This window comes from Cynara cardunculus (genome assembly GCF_001531365.2).
Source record: "Cynara cardunculus var. scolymus isolate 2C chromosome LG 13, CcrdV1, whole genome shotgun sequence".
Taxonomy (NCBI): Eukaryota; Viridiplantae; Streptophyta; class Magnoliopsida; order Asterales; family Asteraceae; genus Cynara; species Cynara cardunculus.
In genome coordinates this window covers 3,528,400-3,551,931 of record NC_037540.1, presented here as the reverse complement: position 1 = coordinate 3,551,931, position 23,532 = coordinate 3,528,400, and the positions used below count along the sequence as shown (strand labels likewise).

Below are 23,532 nucleotides of genomic sequence, written 5' to 3'. Positions count from 1 at the left end.
AATGTAAGTTTTTTTTACAAATTTTAAATTTTGGTTCTTTATTTTAAAAAAATTATAGAGAACCTAAAGATCTTATTATTATTTCAATTTAATTCTAAACCATATTAAAACATTTATATAAACAAAATAAAATAAAACATTAAAATTAAGATATATCTCGTTGCATTGTTGTTTTCAAACAAATTTGTTTTAGGAAAATTAAGAAAAAGGTTTTTACAAACATTTGCGTTTGGTTTGCGGGATTGGAATGGAATTGGGGGGATTTAGATTTGAAATCCATTCCAATCCAGCGTTTGGTTTGCTGGATTGTGAGGAATTGAAATCCAAGGATTCCTTTGAAATCCCATGAACGATGGATTTAAGAATCCTTCCCTTAGACATAGGATTTTAGAATCCATTCCCGTGGGATTCTTTTTGCCCTAACCTACCCGTCTCCATCTTCTCCTCCATTTTTATCGCTCACCTCCGTCGCTTTCTCCCAGTCATCTCCGTCGCCGTCGCTTCCCCCCTCGGTCGTCTCCGCCGCCGTCGCTTCCCCCCGAGGTCGTCTCCGTCGCTGTCGCTTCCCCCCGAGGTCGTCGCCGTCGCTTTCCCTCGAGGTCCTCTCCATCGTCGTGGCTTTCTCCCACCGTCGTCTCCATCGCATCCTCCATTTTCATCCCTAACCATCTCCTCCAGCCTCCAACATCGCTGTCTCCTCCAGCCTCAAACATCGCCGGCTCCGTAGCTTTCTCTCACGGTGGCCGTCTCCGACTCCGTCGCTTTCTCCCACCGTGGTCGTCTCCATCTCTGTCGCTTTCTCCCACCGTGTTCGTCTCTATCGCCGAAGACAAGTAATTTCTACTTACTTCGATTTTTGTTACGACTTCACTGTTCCGATTAATGCTCCGATTTGTACTTCGATTTCTGCATATTGTACTTCAATTTCTGCATATTTTGTGACGATTTGTACTTCATATGTTGTTCCGATTAAGTTCATATGCTGTTTCGATTAATGTTCCGATTTGTATTTCATATGTTGTTACAAAAAAAAATCCAAATCCAAATCCTGCAAACCAAACACAGGATTGGATTTTTAAATCCAATCCAAATCCCATGGAATCCAAATCCTGGGAATCCAAATCCCTCAAAAACATTCCAGCAAACCAAACGCACCCTTAGAGATTCTGCTGTGATTAACCAACTCATGATTAGATTTTGTAATTACGGATGGAATCAAGACACAGATATCTTGGTTGATCCACGAATGAGAAAACAAGAATGGTGATCACTCTCTATTGTTATGCGAAAAAGCGATCACGGTTGTAGCAGTTGACAGTGAGTTCTGAGGCACACAGAAACAACCACGATTTACACCAGCCAAATTCTGAGGCTGAAACAAATACACACAAATAGGAATTAGGGTTCCAATCGTGTGGTATTCGCTCTTCTCCTTCATTTCCATTTTTCTTGTAAGTAATCTCACTGCTCGCCTTTCAAATTCTTCTAGTTCACTGGATTTGGGATCTTTTTCTTCTCTTACACTGGCTCTAGTTTCTTTTACATTTGTTTCAGAATCGTCAAGTATCGATTCGTCGGTGTATTGATAGCGTGTTGTCTTTTGCGGAAGGAAAAAGTGTTTCAGGTTAGAAATCGGTTTGGGTTAATTCAGCTATTGTTCAACGATGAACCCTAAAGCTTTTGAATTCTTGAAAGCGTCATATAACTATGTTGAATTTACAAGTTCATTGAAAACGAAGACAACATTCAGTGTTTAATTTTTTTATATCAGCGTACATAAACTTTATAGAAAGTACATAAGATGCTCACGTTCAATTTCATGAGGAAAAATCTATGGCAACCATAAAGAATTATAACCATAGTTTTTATAGAACAAAGATTTCAGTTGATGCAGGTTCTCTATCATATTAACTACATTGTCTCTTTTAGAAAATGGTGAGTTTGATGGTAACTTGGTGGTTGTCATAGATTTATTCAAAATCTTTTAGCTACATCAATGTTAATCTTTTACTAAAATGTACTAGATTCATACTTGAGTATCAAATTTATCTATAATGTTAGTATGGATGGAGATAATAAGCTACTTTATAGCTCTAAGGCTGCATTTGTATTCAGTTCCTGCATCTATTGATTGATTTGCTTTGCTACCAATTTTAGTTGATGTATTGATAAAGTTATCCCACTACCAGTTTCATATACGTAACACAGAAGGCAAAGCGTGGTTATCTTAAGTAAAGAAGAAGTTAAACGTTGTCTGTGCTATCATACAAAAGAATGTCAGTAACCACCATTACAGCATCCACAAACAGTAGTATAGGTGGCTCTGCCAATGCTTCAAGGAGGCATTTGAGACTGAAGAGAAGCCACCTAATTTTTGGGACTGAAAAAAGATTTCTTCTGCACCAATGTGTACAAAGCATCCCATTTATGAGCCCCTCAGATATCTCTAGACGGCAACACACGAGGGTTGAAGCAGGTTGGCTTTTTAAAGGAGGAGGTAACCAGGGTTCAGATGCGAGTTCAGAGCGTAGTGATAGCACCAACGAGGATATACTGATATTCTTTTACCAGTTGGATTTGGCAACTAGAGTACAGGTTTTCACATCCTTCATTCTTTGTCTTATTATTGTTGCTGTACAGATTAGGTGTCTCTAACTAGATTGACTTGCTTGAAAAATTGATTTGCTTATCAATTCTACGTTATCTCGTATTTGCAGTACGCGTTAAATTTGGAGGAGTATGATATTGCAAAACAATTGAGAAACAAGCTCAATGAGGTTTGATTATCTAATTCAATTATTGGTACTCTCTTCTTTCCATGAATGTTGCAATGTTTTACTGGGCATATAGGTCAAGGAATTGTCCGACTATGTGTCAGATGTCAAAAATTCCATCTTGGACCCAAATCAATATTATTGATTTTCTTGTAATAATGATGACGATCAAATAGCTTTACAAGATATTATACTGCTTTCTTTCAGAAGTGAGTTCCATTCCTCATTGATTTGATAGCTTGACAGTGATTTGCATAAAAGTTGGACAGGCAATCTTGGACATATTTACGATTTTCATGTACAGAAGATATCAATAAACATGATCAAATATTTTTAACATTATATTGAATAAGAACAAAGGATGAGACCAGGTGGATAACCACCCACAGATACCAAAATCAATAAATTGAACTCTATTGGCATTCTATACTAGTGGTTAAATTCTGGTAAATCATGTTGTGGTATAAGCTTACTATCCCATGCTTTTACAAGGTTGAAACTGAAGTTATCAAGCAGCAAGAAACGAAGAGGGGTTTATCTTCAAAAAGTGAAGCTCAAGACAAGGGTATAAGCATCTTGCGATTGCGGTGAGTCTCACATAAATCTTATGTAGCAAAATTGGGGTTTGTCCGATTCAATATCTTAAATGTGTGATATTTTGTGTTATTCTTCTGTATTCTTTTTCATTTGTCATATTACTTCTTCTGCAGAGCAGACCTGCAGAACGCAATCGAAAATGAAAACTATGCTCTGGCAGCTGAAATACGTGATCAAATTTCCAAGGTAGAGGCGGATTCATTGGCTGCATCGATAAAAGCCCAAGCTTTCCAAAAAGCTCAATTTGAGTTTCGGTTAGGCCAGAAAGTGAGGCACAAAAAGTTCGGTATATCTCTCTCATGTCTTCCACTTTTTTCCCAGATTATTGTTATAACATCTGTCAGACCAGTACTCTAACCAAATAAAATTAACCCTTTCTTCTTCCTCTGTCCCAAATTGTAGGAGCTAATTTACTCATTCGATTCAGTTAACCAAAAATGAGATCATTACGATGAACATCCAAAGATAACCATTTGGGCACTCTTTTTCATGATTCTTTTCATGTGCCATCTTCGTGCCTTCTATTTATTTTTTCTGGAAAAATTTGTTGATAACAGTATTCATTTCAATTGAAGCTCATTTAAGCTATTGTTTCCTTTCTGTTGTGTCCCAAAACAAACGCAATATTTCACATTTAGGAATAGTTTCAATCAAAAGCACCTCTTTACCCCATAATATAAAAGTATTGATTGTCTTGACTTTGGTCAACATGATTCCTCTATTTTGTGATTATTGAAGGATATTTAGACATTTGACTAATAGTCTAGCCCTATGGTTAAAGTTAAACTGGTTACCCACTCAAATGTTGCATTTATTTAAGGATGATGAAAGTGTCGTAAAAAACAATCAAATTACCAAAATAAAGCTTCTAGATATTTTTTTGCATGAAACTCAATAAAAACAATGTGGGCACAGCATAAGGTATAAGAAGATATGGATTCTTCTGAACTTTTAACATTTTGGTGAAGTTCTATTTTGGAGCAAGAAAGAAACTGTTTAGGTGTTGTTGCAACTCTAATATACTGCCAAAATTTGGATACGACTGTATTTATACAGGATGTTATGTCGGGATCGGTTGGAATTTAATTGGCCTATTTCCTAGGGGCAACTGGTAAGCCTACTTCTTTTGACCATTAAGTTACATGTTTGAGACTTTGAATGATAGAAACAGCCTCTTCGCAAAATTTAAGTGAAGGACACCGTATAAAGACTTCCTTCCTCAAGTCTTTAGGGAACCATGGAGGCGTGAGTTCTTTCCTAGGGCATGATCTTAGACAGGAGTCTTGGAGGCGGCAGATTAGGATAGTCCATTGCAAGTAGGAATGATGTTGGGGGAGAGCGGGAGAGCGGGAGAGGGTAGTGGGAAGGTAGAGGGTGGGCCAAGAGTCTTCAGATAGGTTGGTGGTTTCTTGTGTTAGAAACAGGGCGTTTTTTTGGCGTATCCTGTGTGCTTTCTAGCTTGATAGGCTCTTTGCATTCTTTATAACTCTGGCTTCAAAGAAAAGAACAATTTTTTTGCTTATATGTGGCCTATAATTGTGTCTATAGACATGTTCCTTAATCTATTTCGCAGGGCCGGGGCGGGGGGGGGGGGTCTTCTCAGAAATAACCTCTGTGTCTCTTGGGCAGTAAGGTCTGCATACATCTTACCCCCTCCTCCAAGACCCTACCTTCGGGTGGTTTTGTTTGGTTTTAGTTCATTTGGGTAGAGATTAAAGTGAATGTGTTGATCTCTGGTTATTTAGGCAATGCTATCATATTATCAGCTGTTTCTTTGATGCATCCATACATGGTTGGTTTTGTTTGGTTTTAGTTCATTTGGGTAGAGATTAAAGTGAGTGTGTTGATCTCTGGTTATTTAGGCAATGCTATCATATTATCAGCTGTTACTCAAAAAGATATTGTTGCTCTTTTTCTGAAATTTAGTCTTGTTGTGATAGGATACAGAGCTGTGGTTTGTGGAATGGATCCAGTTTGCTGTGAAACAAGCTCGTGGATGGAAAGTGCACATGTTGACCAGTTAACTCGTGGTCCTGATCAACCGTATTATCAGGTCTTAATCCTCCCTATTTCACTTGGTTTTTATTCTTGAAAGAGTCCTCTTAGCTACCAAAAGCATCTGCTCATCCAATTCAATTCTTTTTTACTTGTACCTTTCCTGAAATGGGGTATCTTCACAAAATTTCTAAGTCTCTGTTCATTACTTCTATTTAACTATCTAAATGTATAAACAGAGATGGTTTTTACTTTCTCTTTTCTGGTAATCATGGGTGTCCGTGCAGCTTGCTTGACTAATCCTGTGGGGCCCTATAGGTAACAGTCAAGCAAATGGACTTGAACTGGTGACTGCGATGGAGCAAACCCAAGATCTTACCATCTGAGCTACCCGTTAGGGTTTGGTTTTTTACTTTTTCTTTATTTTCTTGCAGGTCTTGGTTGATGTACATGAAGACCCCAATCTATTGGTAGCATATGGTAAGTGTTATGTTAAAATTGTGTTTTACAACAAGCATGTTTGGTTTTTTGCTGCAAAAAAATTGTTCAGCAATTGCTTCTTTTCCCATTTTTTTGTTCTTTATATCGAGTGTTTGGCTTCTTAAACCATTGTACTTTGACTTCTCACTACAAAGAAACCATCATTTTTTGTGAAAATGCAAAAAGCGAAGCGCTTCAATTTTAAAGAATTATGGATTTTTCACTAACTTCTTAGAACACGCGGTGCTTTACCAAAATCTTTTTGTAATTTTTTTCTGACGAACCAGGAGTCTTCACAGAAACAACCACTATACTCTTTTGGGTAGAGGTGATGTTTGCGTATATCTTACCTCCGTATTGTTTAATTTTTGGACAAAAACTGTTGCATTCGGTGGTTCTTTTAATGTGCATTCCAGAAATGGTCCAAATTTGATGATTCATGCAAACTTTTGCCTTCTCCTTTTGACAATTTTTCTTGATAGTTGATGATGATTCAGAAGTTGATCAATCTTCTTTTTAAAGTGATCTTATAGTTTGCCCAATGAAGCTCACCTGTTGACATATGTATCTTGCATTTTCTTAGTTCCAGAGGAAAATTTACTGGCCCCCGAAGAACCAGATAAGGTAAGTGTTCATATATTGCTCGTAAAGAAGTACAACATGATAATGCAAGGACCTCGGGCCCTAGTTGCCATATATCTTGACGTATGCAACTTGATTGACGGTGGTGCAGGCTAGGTTTGATCATCCATACACTTCCTTCTTATTCTACGGTATGGATTCAGCTGGAGACTTCATTCCCGTGAAGCAGCTGCGCGAGAAGTACAATAGACCTAGACACGAGGTGCCATATGATGGACAAGATGAGAGGAGGGGAGATGATGATGCTTGAACAGATGTAATCCAAGCTGTTGATGTGATCTCGCTGAAAATGCAAATCATAATGGTTTGTATAAATAGAATGCATGTATATATAGAATGTTTGTTGTTCGGTTGAGGATGGTTTCTTGTTGTCTTTGAAGATTAACAAGTTGAATGTTGGCATTTTCATATTGAACTCATGATTGTGGTGTCTTTATGGAAAGAGTCTCTCTAAAAATCGGAGTAGAGGTGAGGCTCTCTAAAAATCGGAGTAGAGGTGAGGCCTGTATGCATTTTAATCCATGTGGGATTCAGGGTTTGTTTGATTTGATTTGATTTATTTTGGTAAAATAACAAAATGATGCAAAGTTCAACCTTCAATACGAGGGATTGATCCATCTAAATGTGTCGTGTACACAAAAACTGTTCTTGAGACCGTATTGGGGTTCCCTTCAGGAGAGAGAGATGAGGGTTGTGTTTCGGTGAAAATGAGAGTTAAGATGAGAAGTAGATAAACAATAAAATAAGATGTAGATGAGATGGACCGTAATATACGAAACCAAGTGGGTTTAAGATTAAAGATGGATTTTTTTAACAGTCAATCTCAGACGATACCATCATCCAATAAAATAAGGGATTCATGATCCATAAAAAGGGTTAGAACCATGAAGTTTTACATACTCTCTTAATTTGGTAATTATCAAGACCTCCTTCGCAGATGCTCTAAACTGGCGATTGTTGTTGATCGATCTCCCACAATCTTCCGAATTTTCTTCAAGTAACAAATTTATGTATTTCTCTGCACAGATTGAAACACACCGGAAATGATACAGTACATGCCCTTGTTCAGATCTTGCTCCACCACAAGAACACTCGTTCAAGTTCATGCTCATCTTGTTACCACAGGCCAATATAGAAGTCATCTTGCTTCAACTAAGCTCATCGAATCATATGCCCAAATGGGTTCTATTGATTGTGCAAAACTTGTATTTCAAACCTTTCCTGCACCAGATTCTTTCATGTATGGCGTCCTGATTAAGCGCTATGTTTGGAATGGATTATTTAAAGAAGCTGTTGCTTTATACTGTAATATGTTGCATGAATTGACCCTCATCAGTCGCTTCATATTTCCATCGGTTTTACGAGCTTGTTCCAGTTTTGGCGATTTGGGTCTTGGCCAAAATGTTCATGGAAGGATAATTAAATGTGGGTTTGAGTCGGATTCTATAGTTCAGACCTCGTTGCTCAACATGTATGGTGAAGCATCCTGCTTAAGCTATGCACGTAGAGTGTTTGATGAAATGCCTGAACGAGATGTTGTTTCATGGAGTTCCGTCATCTCTATGCATGTTCGTAACGGTCAGCCAAGTCAAGGATTGAAATTGTTTCTCAAAATGGTAATAGACGGGCACGAACCAGATTACGTGACTCTGCTTAGTATAGCGGAGGCATGTGGAGAGTTGGGTTTGGGGCTACAATCGAAGTCGATTCACAGCTACGCAGTGACACGAAAGATTGAAAACAGTGATCACGGCCTACTAAATAACTCTCTTATTGCAATGTACGGAAAATGTGGAGATCTACACAACGCTCAGAGTCTTTTCGACCGTGTTTCTAGTCATTGTACATCATCATGGACCTCTATGATCACATGCTATAATCACAATGGCTTCTATCAAACAGCATTAGACCTTTTCAAGAAGATGCAAGAATCTAAAACAGAAGGAAATGCAATCACCATGATGGCCATTCTTTGTTCTTGTGCTAGGCTAAGTTATCTAAGAGAAGGCCAGTCGATTCATGGATTCATCGTTAGGAAACAACTCGATGCCGATTATATTTTGGGGCCAGCACTGATCGATTTGTATGCCAATTGTGGAAAGTTTAATACTTGCCACAAGATCTTCGATACATCCAGGAATAGAAATGTCATTTCATGGAATATGCTCGTATCAGGTTACACTCGAGAGGGAATGTCAGAGGACGCGTTAGATCTTTTCAAACAAATGAGAGCACACACGATATCACCAGACGAGTTCACCATAGCAAGTGTTGTCTCGGCTTGCGGAAACATCGGTTTCTCTAATCTTGGAACTCAGGTTCATGGCTATGTTACTAAAACCGGGATCTTGAACGAATTCGTCCAGAATTCGCTCATAGACATGTATGCTAAATGCGGTTTTATAGATTCAGCATATAGCGTATTCAAGAACCAGAATCATAGAAGCGTTGTAGGGTGGAACTCTATGATGTGGGGGTTTTATCATAACGGTAACTCTGTCGATGCCATGAATCTTTTCGACCAGATGTATTTGGAAGGTCAAGAAATGGACGACGTAACTTTCTTGAGCGCGATTCAAGCGTGTTCAAATTTGAGATATCTCGAAAAGGGAAAATGGATTCATCACAAGCTCATTACTAATGGTGTGATGAATGATAATACCTTTGTAAATACAGCTCTACTTGACATGTATGCCAAATGTGGTGATCTCCGGATGGCTCAGACCATTTTCGAGATCATTTCAGACAAAAGCGTGGTATCGTGGAGTGCCATGATCGATGCTTATGGGATGCATGGTTTGGTTGATTTGGCTATCTCAATTTTCAATAGAATGATGGAATCAAATATGAAACCGAATGAAATTACCTTCATGAACATCCTCTCGGCCTGTAGTCATGCTGGATATGTCGAAGAGGGTAAGTTTTACTTTGACTCGATGAGGAAAGATTTCGGGATTGAACCCAAGTTGGAACATTTTTCTTGCTTGATTGATCTTCTGAGTAGAGCAGGTCATCTGGATGACGCGTATAGAATCATCGGGTCGATGCCATTTGTACCGAATTCGGGCATATGGGGTTCTTTGTTAAGTGGTTGTCGAATTCACAGGAGATTGGATATGATGAAGCTGATTCAAGAAAATCTTGAAAAGATTGATGACACAGGATACTACACATTGTTGTCTAATATATCTGCTGAAGGAGAAGATTGGAAAGAATTTCAGAATGTGAGATCAATGATGAAAACTACAGGTATGAAAAAACTTCAGGGGTGCAGCATGGTTCAGACCAGATGATGCATCTAATTAGGCTGCCTGCTTTATAGTTGATGATTTGTGGGCCCTGGTCAGGTCGAGGTCGGGACCAGCCTAACGTATGTTTCTTTTTCCAACTAGCCACATAATCACACTTACCAAGTCACGTACTTTACTGGAATGGATGAATATGATAAGACCAAGAATCTTACTCGGTAAGAGCAAGAGAAAGACTAAGAGTCTTACCCGGTAAGTGAGGGCGATGACTCTTTCAATTGTTAGCGCTTACCAGGTAAATTGTTGCATACGACGATGGTTGGTTAGACTAAAATTTTATATGGTAAGTAAGTGACAGTATTGAACTTTACCGGTAAGCGCTTACCGGGTAAGTATTTGATAAACGGCTCCTAAGTCTAATTCTATAATTACGGGTTTGATAACTTGTCCAAGATCGTCTTATAAAAACATGTTGGGCTTGCCTACAGGTTAAAGTTGAAGGGACTAAAAAGAACCTTACATTTAGAAAAACTTGTATAAATCATAAGTTATATACATATTCTTTTTTCAACTTGAAATAAGTCGTAAAAACGTAATAATATATGTCTCGGGTAAAAACTCTCAAAGTATGGAGTATGTACATTTCCTCTTCAATGGTTTATCAACTTTAGATTCGGGATTCTTCAATGACCAAATATCTCACCCCCGAGTATTTTTAAGATCAAGAGTCGAGATGTACTATGTCTATCACATATAGTATATATTTGGGCAGGGGCGCCCTAAGTGGGGTCCCGGAAACTCGCTCAACTTATTTTTGTGAGCATATTCTGGTTTGAGGTATGGAATGTGCACATGCTAAACCTTTGAAGGGTGCTCTGGTATATTAGAATATCACTCAAAATCAACCAAAAAACTGGAAAAAAAAAGTCCTTCAAAATCAACCAAAACAACGAAAAAGTCCCTTGAAATCAACGTAAAAACTGGGAAGAAAGTCTCTTGAAATCAACCGAAAATTAAAAACGTCTCTCCAAATCAATCAAAAACTAGAAAAAGAAAAAAGGAAAACCCTCGAAATCAAGTGAAGAACTTAAAAATTCCTTGATATCAACTACAAAACTTTGAAAGATTCATCGAAACGATGAAAGTGAGCTAAAAACACATTAGACAACTTTAAAAGTTGTTGATCACCTAAAAATAACAGTCATTCAGTAAAATTCTTGAACCCCTGCCACTGTATTTGGGAAGTGGTTTCTTTTTAAGTATATAATATTTATGCACAGCAAATGCAACAAATAAACCCACATACTCTTCTTATTTTTATTGAGGTTTGAACCCCTAACCTTTTAGAATGCACTAAGAAACCGCTGGGCCAAAAGGTCCATTGGTATCTGGGAGGGGAGGTGGTTGATGTTCGATAAACGAAGTCGGGCCCAAAAGAGGTTAAGAGCACAAGTATAACAAGGGTTTCGTAGAAATCTTTAATCTTAAACCAATCCATAAATCTCACTTGACACGGGAATTTATCTGGCATATCAAAGGACGGTGATCATTTTTAACGTTTTTCATCTTAACTTCTTTTTTCAACGGAACTCAACCCTATATATAATTTAATTAATTATAGAATATACGCGGGCTAACCGGCCTGTCCGAAGAAAAAGCGTTAACCAGGCCCGTTCCTTTTTCAAGAATGGTTTTCCAAAACCGTTGTTCTATACGAGCCGGGTGGGTGGGTCTAATGGGTCGTACTGTCCGTGTACAGCTCTAGGCTGCATCCAGGCAATTTACTCAGGTCTTTCAGCTTCATCAACTCCCTTACCTCAAAAACCCCACTCCATCTTCCATCTGAAGCATACAAATTCGATCCGAGCACATAATAAGAAGCATCGATGGGATGCTGGTCGAACATCCACCTCACCGCCACTTCACCGAGGTCGAACCTTGAGTGCATACTGCACCCATGGAGAAACGATCCAATCAAGCTTACATCCGGTTTAACCGGCATATTCCGTATGAAGTCGAACGCTTCTTCAAGCCTACCAGATCGAGCCAACAGATCAACCAAACACCCGTAGTGATCCATTTTTGGAACAAACTCAAATTCTCGACACATCAAATCGAAGAATTTCCATCCTTCAAATGTTCCCGTGTGACTACAAGCCGATAGAATTGCTGTAAACGTTGCATCATTAGGATCCAAATTTTCCTTCAACATTTCGTTGAAAACGGCAATCGAACTGTTACAATCCCCTTGCATTCCATAACCACCAATTAACGCGTTCCATGAAACCGTGTTCTTCTCCCCCATGCCATCAAAAACACGACGAGCAGCTTCTTGTTTCCCGCATTTGGCGTAGAAATGCAGAAGTGCGGTGCCGATATATACATTATTATCACACGAAAGGGAACGTTTAATGGAGTAAGCATGAAGAGAAGAACCAATTCGAAGATCGCCAAAAGATGCAAAACATGAAAGAAGGATCACTAATGTAACTGCATCCGGGTGAAAACCTTCTGATCTCATTCGATGAAATAGTTTCATAACCTCATAAGAACGGCCACTTTGGCCGTACCCATTGATAATTGAATTCCATGTTACGAGATCTTTGTTTGAATAACTATCGAACAAGTAACGGGCATCCTCAATCATCTCGCATTTTGCATACATGTCCACAAGAGCATTTCTCACATTACCATCTTCTAAACCGAGCTTAACACCAACACAATGAATCGCTTTTCCAATTTCTCTATCACCCAACTGTGAACACGAAGATATCACGCTCGAAATGGTGACAGAATTCGGCAAGATATCGATCCGTTTCATGTCGGTGAACAATACAATTGCTTCATTCGGATAGCCATTTTGACTGTACCCGACAACCATGGCCGTCCAAGAAACAAGATCAACGGTAGAAAGCTCGTCAAAGGCAGAACGAGCATCAAGAATGGCTCCACATTTCACGTACATATCGACCAGAGAAGTAACCAAATGGGGATTGAGATCGATTCCATTCTTGATAGCATACCCGTGAACCCATTTCCCTTGATGTAAAGCTCGTAACTTTGTACAAGCTGAAATAATGCTCCCAAATGTATGTTGATTGCCTTCAATCAATCCACTTCTCATTCGATTGAACAGCACCAAGGCTTCTTCGGCACAATCATTCTGCACGTATGCAACTATCATCGAAGTCCAAGAAACGACATCCCTACCAACAATGTCATCGAAGACTCTTCGTGAACACTTAACATTTCCACATTTGGCATACATATCTACAAGACTAGTTAAAATGAAACTATCGGGACTTCCAGCCTTCACAATATGACAATGCACCTTCCTCCCTTCATCGATATCTCGCAGCTCTGTACATGCCTTCACTACAATCGAAAAGACAACATTGTCATTTTCTTTGAGGCATTTCCTCAAACACTTGTAGAACCCAATGGTTTCAAAGTGTAGATCATTTATAAAATACCATCTAATCATCACTTTAAATGAAAAAATATCTGGGTTAGGCATTTGATCAAACACCAAGCGGGCACTTTCCATGTCCCCAAGTGAACCATACAAACTAACTAGTTTAGTTTGCAAATTGAGTTGAGTTGACTGACCATCTACTATGAGCGAAGAGTGCAACTCCTTGAGTGAGGACAGATTTCTGCATAAACCCAAGAGAGAAAATAATGGGTTTGAGGAGATGAAATTGATATAAGCTATGGAGGGATCAACTTTTTGATGAGCTACTGATGAATTTAGGGTTCTATAATGGAACCTGGGTTGGAAAAATTTGGAACGATGGAAGCAAAGCTGAAGTAAAGTTTTCAACTTTATCATCGTTTGATCGCTTTGTTTCAGTTTGCGGGTGCCGTTGCTACCATTTCTTTTAAATATGAAGAGGGTGGTTGAGATGGATTATTTAAAACAATTTATGTTTTTTTAAAAGTATTTATTAATCTATATAGTGGTAAATTGTAATTTTATAAAGAGTGTTTGGATTAATTTATGGCGGTATCATATCGGATAAGCTGATAAAATAGATAGAGATATCATTTTCTTTTTTCATCTAAACACTAAAACTTCTTATTGTCGATACCACACCGGAATAAGTTAATAAGTTAGAAGTAACTCACTAAAAACTCTTTATTGCGAGTGTCAAACCGGTATAAGCATTTCCTTCTTTTTTTATCCAAACATTGAAAACTCCTTATTACCATTATCACAGCAAAATAAATTAATAAATACTTTAAATAAACAATCCAAAACATCATATATATATATATATATATATATATATATATATTTGTTAAAAACAAGTAAACTACAATTTTAGTCCCTATAGTTTGTACATAAATATGAAAATGGTCCCTCCTTCATAAATATATCTATTTGATTTGAAAATAGTCCCTAACCTAACTCTGTTAGTTATAGTGTCGTCAAGCAAGTGGCATTTCGGTCATTACCAGAAAACAAAGCTAAAAAAACTAAACAAACAGAGTATATTCGACAATCAGTAAAAGGTATAAAAAGATGAAATCACGAGATCAAAATGAAATATCTGAATAATACCAAGTTAGCAAAAAGAAACACGACAAACATGGATTGGGTCGGGTCGGCCCGGATTTCGGGATATGACAGAAAGACATGTACAATGGCATTCCCCACAACAATTTTTCACTCTCAACAAGCCATAAATCAGCTTCCCCTAAATTGCTTTACCTCCCTCTGTAATTCAGAGTTCATGTAGATATAATAATAAAATGCACAAAAATTACGTTAACGGGACCGCCACCGAACTACCCGCAGCACATCGTTGTCTCCGGGGACGTCTAGTTGTCTTCCCCCACCCTGTTAAGCTTCTTTCCTCCAATCCCACCATTTCCATGTTGTTGAGCTGCTCCGACAAGGGCGGCGGCGGTGGTGGTGGTGGTGGTGGTGGTGGCGGGGGAGGTGGTGGAGTGGCGGCAGGAGGTGGCTCCACGGCCACGGCCTTCCGCCTTCCCCTGGTTCCGTTCCTTCTTGTCAGTCCTACGTTCCATGAATGCCCAGTAGCTCTCATCATCCCTCCGAATATCTGAAGATCTTCAGTTACTTCATGCCTTGAAAGAGAAACCAGACCGGGAAGGATGTCCCTTTGGAAATCCCTCCGGGGCCTACCTCGCCGTGCTTGACCTCTTCGGGGTCGGGACGGGACCGTCGACGGGCCCGCTTCATCGGGCTCCCGGAAATCAGGAGCCAAAGGCTTGGGCATGTAATCTTCTTCTTTAGTATCCTCTAGTTGCAAAGTCAACTGCTCGAATTCATCCAACTCGTTACAGACGGGACCCACGTTTTCGATGACTTCTGCAAACCATAGGAGGCGAGCGTTATCATCTGAACAAATCGCCACCTCAGACATAGGTCCCGCTTGATTTTGCTGACCGGATATCTCAATTATCGCTTCGGCTGCAACTTTTGCAAGCTCTTCGTCTTTGCAAACATCAAATTTATTGACCACATCAATGGCGGATTCTTCCTCAACCTCCGGAACAGCAGGTGCTTCTAAATCTATCTCCATTGTTATCTTCTTCATTTTCTCACTCGAGCTTTTAACAGACTCTGGTACCAGAAAATCTTCGTCCTCAGTCACACATGAATTCAAGTCGAAGTGATTCTTGATTTTCTCGATTTCTGTATCTGTTTCTTTCTCAAGATTAGAAGCTTCCGGATCAATCTGCTTGTTTTCAGGATCATCCCAAGCGACATTTATGTCGAATCCTCTGTGTTCCATTATTTCCTTCTTTATATTTTTATTTTCAGGAGGGCAATGAAGGGATGCAGAGGTGGAAGCAAGCGATGAAGAATCATTTTTCGAAACGCAAGAATTCCCGAAAACTGGAAACCCAAGAATCTTTCCATTATTCAACGAATTAACTTTCTCCTCGTTTTTCGACTGATCACAAGGGGCATCATTTTTACAGATAGCTGGTGTGGCTCGAAGCCATGGCATCACTGTTTGATTGCCTTTTCTCGCAATATTGTCGTCATTAGACACAGTTTCAACCGTATTCAAGTCCATACCTTTTGTAGTATCCGTCAAATCTATAAAGTTTGAACCTTTAAAGATCTTTTGTGATCTATCTTCAAGATTATTGCAGTTTCGATTATCAAAACCGCCAGACGGCAAGCGGGCTAATGGTTCTTTCGACCCAGATGACAACCCTCGATAGATTCCATTTGGTGTATAACATCCATTCGTACGCCACTTGTCTCCAAAAGCCACATGGCTTTGCGGAGATGACAGAAAAGACGGTTGTTTCTGAAACGAAGTCAACTTATGAGTCAAACTACCATTCGGCTTTCCCCAAGAATTTCCCAAATCTGAGGAATTCACAAAAGCGTATGAACCAGATGTACGTGAGGTGGCAAAAGGCAAAGGGGTTTGATTAAAACGGGAATGATCCTGAATTCTTGTAGAAATTTCGGTATAAGTTCCTGGTGTGAAGTTCATATTGCTTCTACTATTCCCTGTTAAGAGAGAGCAAGTATGCCATCCAATTCAACACAAGCTTACGAAAAAAAATAGAAGAAATTTCACACATTTATGACTATAAAATATGAAACTACGATCTTTCCCCATAACATAAGTGTTTGACTATTACTCAAATGTCTAAAATACCCTTCAAAAATGACAAAATACGAATCTTTTTCGGACCAAAATCAAATCTATCGATAGATTGTGATAACTATGATGCACGAATATGTAACTTTAGGTTGATATTTCACCAAATAAGAAAATGTTGCAATTAATATATACCCAAACTAAACGAACGCAGTATATCCCACCCTGAGGTGGGTATGCAAGGGGTAAGATGTACACAGACCCGGCCTATGCTCAAAAGAGTAGGGTGGTAGTGAAAAGTGTGTAAAAGTGAGAAATACAGATATGCAAAATAATAAGAAATAAAGGAAATATCATGTTTTTTATTAGACGAAGGGAGAATAACGAAACATATTGTGTTGAGATGCCTAGAATCGTAACCCAAATAGTAAGTTCATATACAGTTCTCAAGCCCTAAATTCACATTAACAGTTAGCAATCTCTTAGCCAAGTTATACTACTTTTAGCACATGATAAACAAATTGGATCATATAAAAAGCATTAGAACGATAACAAAACAAAATACTAACGATAAAGAAGATAAAAGGAGACAAGTTTACCTGTTTCACGCGTATTGGACAACCAATCTCTTCCATTGCCTTTTCCCTCAATCGCTAAAGGGTTGAACGGCCCACCAGGACGTCCACTTTGAGACTTCTCAGATAACTCATGGGTCGAGCCAAGAAACTGTGATACCGTTGGTTTAAGACCATCAACCGACACTTGACCAATTGCTTCTTCAGCATGGATGGGTTCATTAAGATCAGCCAATCCATTAGACCCCCTAAAACATTGACCAGAAGAAGTAGCTTTATAACTTGATTCTTCAGATGCCTGCTGCTTATATTGGATTTGCTCGTGTTCTTCATGGTCAATGTTCTCATCAGGGGGGAGTTCAAGATCGAATAACTTTTTTCGGACTTTAGAAGGTCTACACTCCACGACTTCACAATCTTTTGAACTATTATTCCCTTTTGAACAACTTAAAGGAGAATTGTTACTTATCTCTGCTCCAAAAATGGAAGGTCTAGCACAAGTGGAGTTAGCCAACGGGAAGCTCGGTACTTGCCATTTGTCGTAGGGCTTTTGAGATGGCAAGAGACTTGAAGACGATGATGCATCATTAGAAACCCGATGCTTATGGAACTCCTTCCTTTTGACCTCTTCCATCATGTCTCTTTGTCTTTTATAAAGACGATGAAGTTCAGAAACCTAATTTCCCCACAACAAAACGTCATATAAATTAGGCCTCCCAAAAAGAAAATAATCCTTCATTTAGAAAGAAAAAAAATATCCTTTTTTTCCTCCAAAGATTCAAACATAGTACTTTCCGAATTCAATTTTTATGCAATGTTCTTATCTCTAAAATCTTCCTATTCTAAAAGAAAAGAACTCAATAGATCTCACACAGAGGTAGTTCCGGGGGTAGAATGGACACAGATGTTGCCTCTACCCCAAGGGGTAGAGAGATTGTTTCCATGAAGACCTCGACTTGCAAAACAAAAATTAAAAGAAACAAGAAAGTAGGCTACAGAGAGAGCGTGTGCAAAGAAGTAACGAGTGCGGTTAACACACAGGGTGCTGCTATATGCACCCCCTATTTATGTTAGAATCAAGTCAAATCATACACAGGTTTTCCTATATGCACCCTTATTTATGTCAGAAGCAGGTCAAATCATACATAGGTTTTGCTATATGCACCCCTATTTTATGTCAGAAACAGTTAACACACAGATGTGAGGAAAATAGGTCACACAAACTTGGAGAACAAAGAGAGCACTACTAACGAGTATGGGAAGAACAACTAAGACTAGCGTACAGCAGATAGGTCACGGGGTACTAAAATCTTTCTATTCTAATAATCTTTATATGTTTAAAATGTAATCAACTTTTTTCTAAACAAGCAAAGATAATTCTTGTTAAATTCAATGTGTATAAATAACATAATCAACACCTAAAAGGTCAAAATTTTGAACTCTTATGAGGTGGAAGTTAGTATTAGTCAGGAGAAAAACCTGTTTTTTGAAGATGTCTTCATGTTCAAGCATTTTTTGCTTTAATGCATCCTTGTCATACCCCGGATGTGCATCTGCAATGGTTGACCTTGGTATGAAGCCGTTGTAATAATGACCATTATTCAAAGCTTTTTCCCCGTAAAAGAGAGGCCAGCTACTACTATTGGAATCCTCGTTAACATCCCTCATGGAGTAATACCCTTCAAAAGAGCTTTTCGACTGTACTTCTGTTCCCATACCTGTTTATTCATTAAACAAAGTATATCGTGTCAAATGGCCGATAACTAATCATAAGAACCTACTTTCCACAAAATGAAATAAAGAACGAAAAGGAGAACAAACGCATGAATGCTGAAAACGACCAAAGTTAAGACCACTTAGATAGGAAATATAGGAATGCATATGCATTAGATCCATCACAAATGAACAAATTAAGATTCCATTAGTTTCTGTCATTTTCGGTCAGCCTCCATCTTGGTCTCAACTCTCACCTCTGTTTCTTTTCGCATCAGATAAATAGGACCCACAATTTGGAAATATCAAAATGGCAACAAATAAACTCGATTCACCTTTGGGAGACCAATGAATGAATGCCAAATACATTTCACTAGTGTTTGGAAAAATCCATCATGATTCAAGAATCTAGCACAATCAACATATCCAAGGAGTAAAGACCCTATTAAGAAGATTAAATGCAAGCCCTACGAGAAATGTACATATAAGAATGATTGTCAACGATGATGACAATAAATAAACAAAGCATGAACGCAAACAGAACAAAGAAGTAATGGAATCCACAGCTACACACGAACCTCACTCAGCAATACTATCATGAAAGGTGCTATAAAAGCTCTTACTTCATCCAAATCTTTTATAATTCGGGTTAATATTCTAGCACGAACCATGATTTAAAAACGATAACAAGATTTCCCATATCTTTTAAGAAGTTCAATGAAGATGAAACACGTTTGAATGCGAAAATAGAAGGCAAACCCGAGTTAATACATAAACAAAACTTAAAGCAACACATCTCATTGTAATCTTAATGCGTATAATAGTCAAACAAGTACGTAAACATTACGACCGTATATAAGTATGCAAGTAATCCCCCCAACAAACCGACAAAATCAGTTGGCAATAGGTAAGAAATTCATTGCAATCCATCACTCGATATAAAACTAGAGGCAAAAGCTTCGATAATAGTTGTTTAATACTTTCTTACTCACAAGAAAGGAGTCAACTTTACAAGATTTATTGTCACAAACAAAAGGATTCCTAGTCCAATTTCAATCTTTTTAACAAATTTTGATGATGTTGAACTAATCAAGTACAAAATTGCCCCAAAGTTTGCTTTAAATTCCTTTCAATTAAAGACAATTAAATGCAGCAACACATCGCATTTTACAAACATTCAATGAAACTTCAACCATCTCATTAGGTTAAACAAGAACTACAGTACTGAAGCATTAGGGATCCGCAATTTGAGATGTAAATTTAATAAATTACGACGAATAAAAGGTTTGATTAAACAGGAATATTAATCTCGAAATTCCAGATTATCCGTCGCAAAGTTCAAACAATCTATGAACGGATGAACACGAATTAGCATCCCACGAACCCTATCCATCGGCAAGGAAATTCGTGAATTTTTCCCCCTTTGAAACTCAAAATCAATGGAGAATCTAATTTAGAAAAAAAAATTAACAAAAAAGAACAGATCCCGCATGATAATCATCATTCATCGTAAACAAAAGCCGATACATGAACTAATATCAAATGCTTAATCTCAATTATCAAAACCCCAAATCAAGAAACTAACAAAAAATAATTATAAAAAAGCCCCAAAATATAAAATAATAATCAAACCCCCAAAAAACCCCCCCATGAATCTAATTCTAATAGGAGAGAGAGAGATTAAATGTAAAAATTACCTTAGACCCACATCCTTATTTGGCCTCTGCTTCAAGAATTGAAGACTGAACAATTTCTTCCAGTCGCCATGAACTCAAGAATCTTGAAGCAAAAATAGACAGGTGGGAATGATAAATAAATAATTAATAATTAACAGTAACAATTATTAGAAACAATAAACAAAAGAACTGCCATTGAAGGAGCTTAGATCATCATCATCATCATCAGTTGATGGGTATATGTAAAAAATATCGATCTGCTGGGCCAGTGTCTCTCTCTGAAAGAAAGGAAGGTTTTTTAGAGAGAGAAAGAAGGAGGTTTTTTTGGGTTTTAGAGAGAGAGAGAGAGATCCCAGATAAGAAATCTTCACACAAACAAACGACCTTCTAAGAACAGTGACATGAAATTTGTCAACATCCGGTCTCCTTTTTATTCTCTGCTTTTTCCTCAATCCTCACACACTGATTTCTTTTGCTAAATAAATAATTTCTGGGGTTTTTGAGGAAATGAAAAGAAATGAGCATTTCTAGATTCTCTCTACCTTGCTTTTGGTACACATATTAATGAAAATTTATTATCATATACTAAAACTGTCTAACATATATTAATGTCTACATTTTATATATATATATATATATATTCTTTTTAATTAATTAATTAATTAATCTCTATTATATGTAACGTTTTAATCTTTTGTGTTAAATTATAAAATATTTCATTTTTTTATAACTTTATTCATATTTCTTGACTTTTCTTTGATTATATTTCCTTATATGAAAAATCTTGTCATAAATACAGAAATAAAGCATTTAAAAGTAGGTTGTTTTAAAATTATATCAAAAGCAAATTACATTATATTTTGATATAATTTTATTTATTTGATGGTGTGTGTTTAAAGGTTGTTTGGTTGGTTTTTCATTAAGTTTTGTATGGGTAAAGATTAATTTGTTTGTATGGATTGTGAATATTTTTGTTTTTAAGGGTTTTTTTATAGATGGAAGAAACATGTTTGGAGAAAAATTTGGCTTTTTATATAAAGTTTTTCCCTAAAAGCTTATTGAATAAGTCGATTTTTATATTATTAAGACATCATCAAACAGTCATGTATAGGTAACCTACTAAGCTTATGAGTTGTATTAAGCTCATTAAACTGCTAACAAACATAATACGCTCGGGTTGATAGTTGTTGTTGACTAATAGCTGATAAGTTAACTGATAAACAAATCATGTTTGACAAAAGTAACTGATAAGAATATAAAATAATCAAAAAAATGCATCTTCAAAAATTAATCAATTATGATATTTAAAATGTAATCGAAATAAATCTCTAATAATATAATATATTAAATATTACAAATAATATGGTAAAAAATTAAAACATATAACTTAATGACTAAAATATTTTTAAATTGATTATTTTATGTGTGTGTATATACATACATACATATATATATATATATATATTATAATATATGGATTTGTTAAAACTAGAAGAGTAATCGCACAATGCAGCGAAATATATCTCGTTTTTAAATGTTTCGTTTTATTTATTTTTTTGACTCAGTTAATGTTATAATATTGTTTTATGTGGTTTTGAGAAGACGACAATGTTTTTATTTTTAAATAAAATATAAATATGAATATGTCATAAAAAATTGAAAAAAAAATATTGATATTAGTACCAAACTAACTATTTAAAATTTCTCGTTTTTTGTGTATCTATACTATATCATAAAGCATTTGACAATAACTATTAAAAAACGTTTTTTATGCATGAAGTATTGTTTATTGGTGCATATTACTTAAAATTCAAAAGTACAAGTAAATTAAGTGTAAGTACAACTTATTAAAGTTTCATTTTTGAATTCGTGTAACTAACTGCAGATAAACATAATCAAATAGAGTATAAATATCTCATTTTAGATATAAAGAATCTAAAATATAATTAGGATAATCATTGAGTTGTAACAAAATATTTAATTATTATTTTTATAAAAAAATATTATTAAACTAAAAATAAAAATATGAAATAAGGAAATACACAAAAAAAGAAAAAATTTAAATAGTGAATTATGTACTAATACCAATATTTCTTTTTTCATTTTTTATGATATCTTCATATTTATATTTTATTTAAAAATAAAAACATTATCATTTTCTCAAAATCGCATAAATCCATATTATAACATTGATTGAGACAAAAAAAAACAAAACACTAAAATCGAGATGTATCTCGCTGCATTGTGCGAGTACCCTTTTAGTTTTTTTAATACATTTTTATTGGTTTAATAATATATTTTTATACAAAGATAATAATTAACTATTTTGTTAGAATTCAATGATTATTCTAATTATATTTTAGATTTTTTATATTTAAATGGAATGTTTATCCTCTATTTGATTATCTTTATCTGCAGTTAGTTACACGAATTCAAACATGAAACTTTAATTAGTTGTATTTACACATAATTTACTTGTAATCTTGAATTTTAAGTAATATGCATCAATAAACAGTACTTCATGCATAAAAAATGATTTTAAGAGTTTTTGTCAAATGTATAATATAGTATAGATAAATTTTAAAAATCTATTATTTATGATTTTAAATAACCATTACTTAAATATGAATAGAAATAAAAATGGTATACCTCACGTATCCTAATTAATTAATAATTTTTTTAAAATATATTTAATAATTAAATATTTTATTCAAATTATTTAATATATTTTCATTATCTATTAAACAAAATAAGTATAATTTTAATTTATATGGTACATAAACATTGTTAAAATTGTTATATTTGTGTTTTAATAACTAAATATATTGAATGACAATTAAAATAACAATAATATGAAAATAATGTATGGTATATAATTAAAATGAATTAATATTTATTAATAATTAATAATTTAGTAATATTTAAATTCTATTGAAATTTATTTATAATTAACCATAATAAATAATAATTAATATTAATTAGAGTTATGATTAGAAAGGATGACAATAAGCTAAGAAAAAACTATTCCAAATAGCATTTTAATAAGCTAGTTTATGTGCATTCAAACATGTATCCAAAAAATAAGTTATTTTATAAGTTAGTTTATTTTTGGCAAACAATGTATCAATTGTATACATGTAGATATATACTAGTTATCTGTATATGTTGAACTTAAAATCAAAAATATATTCCTATTTATGATTTTTTTTTTAAATCAGTTTAACGTAAAAAAGTTA

General features: G+C 36.0%; 4 protein-coding genes across 7 annotated transcripts; 2 read left to right on the top strand and 2 right to left on the bottom strand.

Moving 5' to 3' along the window:
• The first annotated feature begins 1,228 nt into the window (after positions 1 to 1,228).
• On the top strand, positions 1,229 to 6,923 carry LOC112525286 (clp protease adapter protein ClpF, chloroplastic). Of its 4 annotated transcripts, none has more exons than XM_025135348.1 (10): positions 1,229 to 1,451; positions 1,534 to 1,624; positions 2,190 to 2,595; positions 2,718 to 2,777; positions 3,267 to 3,361; positions 3,485 to 3,657; positions 5,312 to 5,424; positions 5,801 to 5,846; positions 6,430 to 6,470; positions 6,580 to 6,923. In XM_025135348.1, the coding sequence occupies exons 3-10, from the start codon at positions 2,275 to 2,277 to the stop codon at positions 6,736 to 6,738; spliced, it is 1,008 nt and encodes a 335-aa protein (XP_024991116.1). In that variant the 5' UTR covers positions 1,229 to 1,451; positions 1,534 to 1,624; positions 2,190 to 2,274; the 3' UTR covers positions 6,739 to 6,923. The 4 variants fall into 4 exon arrangements, with proteins under 4 accessions (XP_024991116.1, XP_024991120.1, XP_024991119.1 ...); XM_025135352.1 differs by having other exon boundaries at positions 1,236 to 1,451; positions 1,555 to 1,624; positions 2,209 to 2,595; XM_025135351.1 differs by having other exon boundaries at positions 1,236 to 1,451; positions 2,209 to 2,595.
• A 608-nt stretch (positions 6,924 to 7,531) lies between these two features.
• LOC112524316 (putative pentatricopeptide repeat-containing protein At1g69350, mitochondrial) lies at positions 7,532 to 9,633 on the top strand. The gene is made up of 2 exons (XM_025134093.1): positions 7,532 to 9,541; positions 9,595 to 9,633. Exons 1-2 carry the CDS (start codon positions 7,532 to 7,534, stop codon positions 9,631 to 9,633), a joined length of 2,049 nt encoding a protein of 682 aa, XP_024989861.1.
• A 7-nt stretch (positions 9,634 to 9,640) lies between these two features.
• Positions 9,641 to 13,568, bottom strand: LOC112525689 (pentatricopeptide repeat-containing protein At2g03380, mitochondrial). The gene is made up of 3 exons (XM_025135912.1): positions 11,494 to 13,568; positions 10,476 to 10,480; positions 9,641 to 9,786 (listed from the first exon to the last, which is right to left on the bottom strand). The coding sequence occupies exons 1-3, from the start codon at positions 13,566 to 13,568 to the stop codon at positions 9,719 to 9,721; spliced, it is 2,148 nt and encodes a 715-aa protein (XP_024991680.1). The 3' UTR covers positions 9,641 to 9,718.
• Positions 13,569 to 14,274: 706 nt separating this feature from the next.
• LOC112524198 lies at positions 14,275 to 20,626 on the bottom strand. Its single transcript, XM_025133923.1, has 4 exons — positions 20,318 to 20,626; positions 18,387 to 18,625; positions 16,932 to 17,583; positions 14,275 to 16,238 (listed from the first exon to the last, which is right to left on the bottom strand). Exons 2-4 carry the CDS (start codon positions 18,621 to 18,623, stop codon positions 14,503 to 14,505), a joined length of 2,625 nt encoding a protein of 874 aa, XP_024989691.1. The 5' UTR covers positions 18,624 to 18,625; positions 20,318 to 20,626; the 3' UTR covers positions 14,275 to 14,502.
• Between the last annotated feature and the right edge of the window lie 2,906 nt (positions 20,627 to 23,532).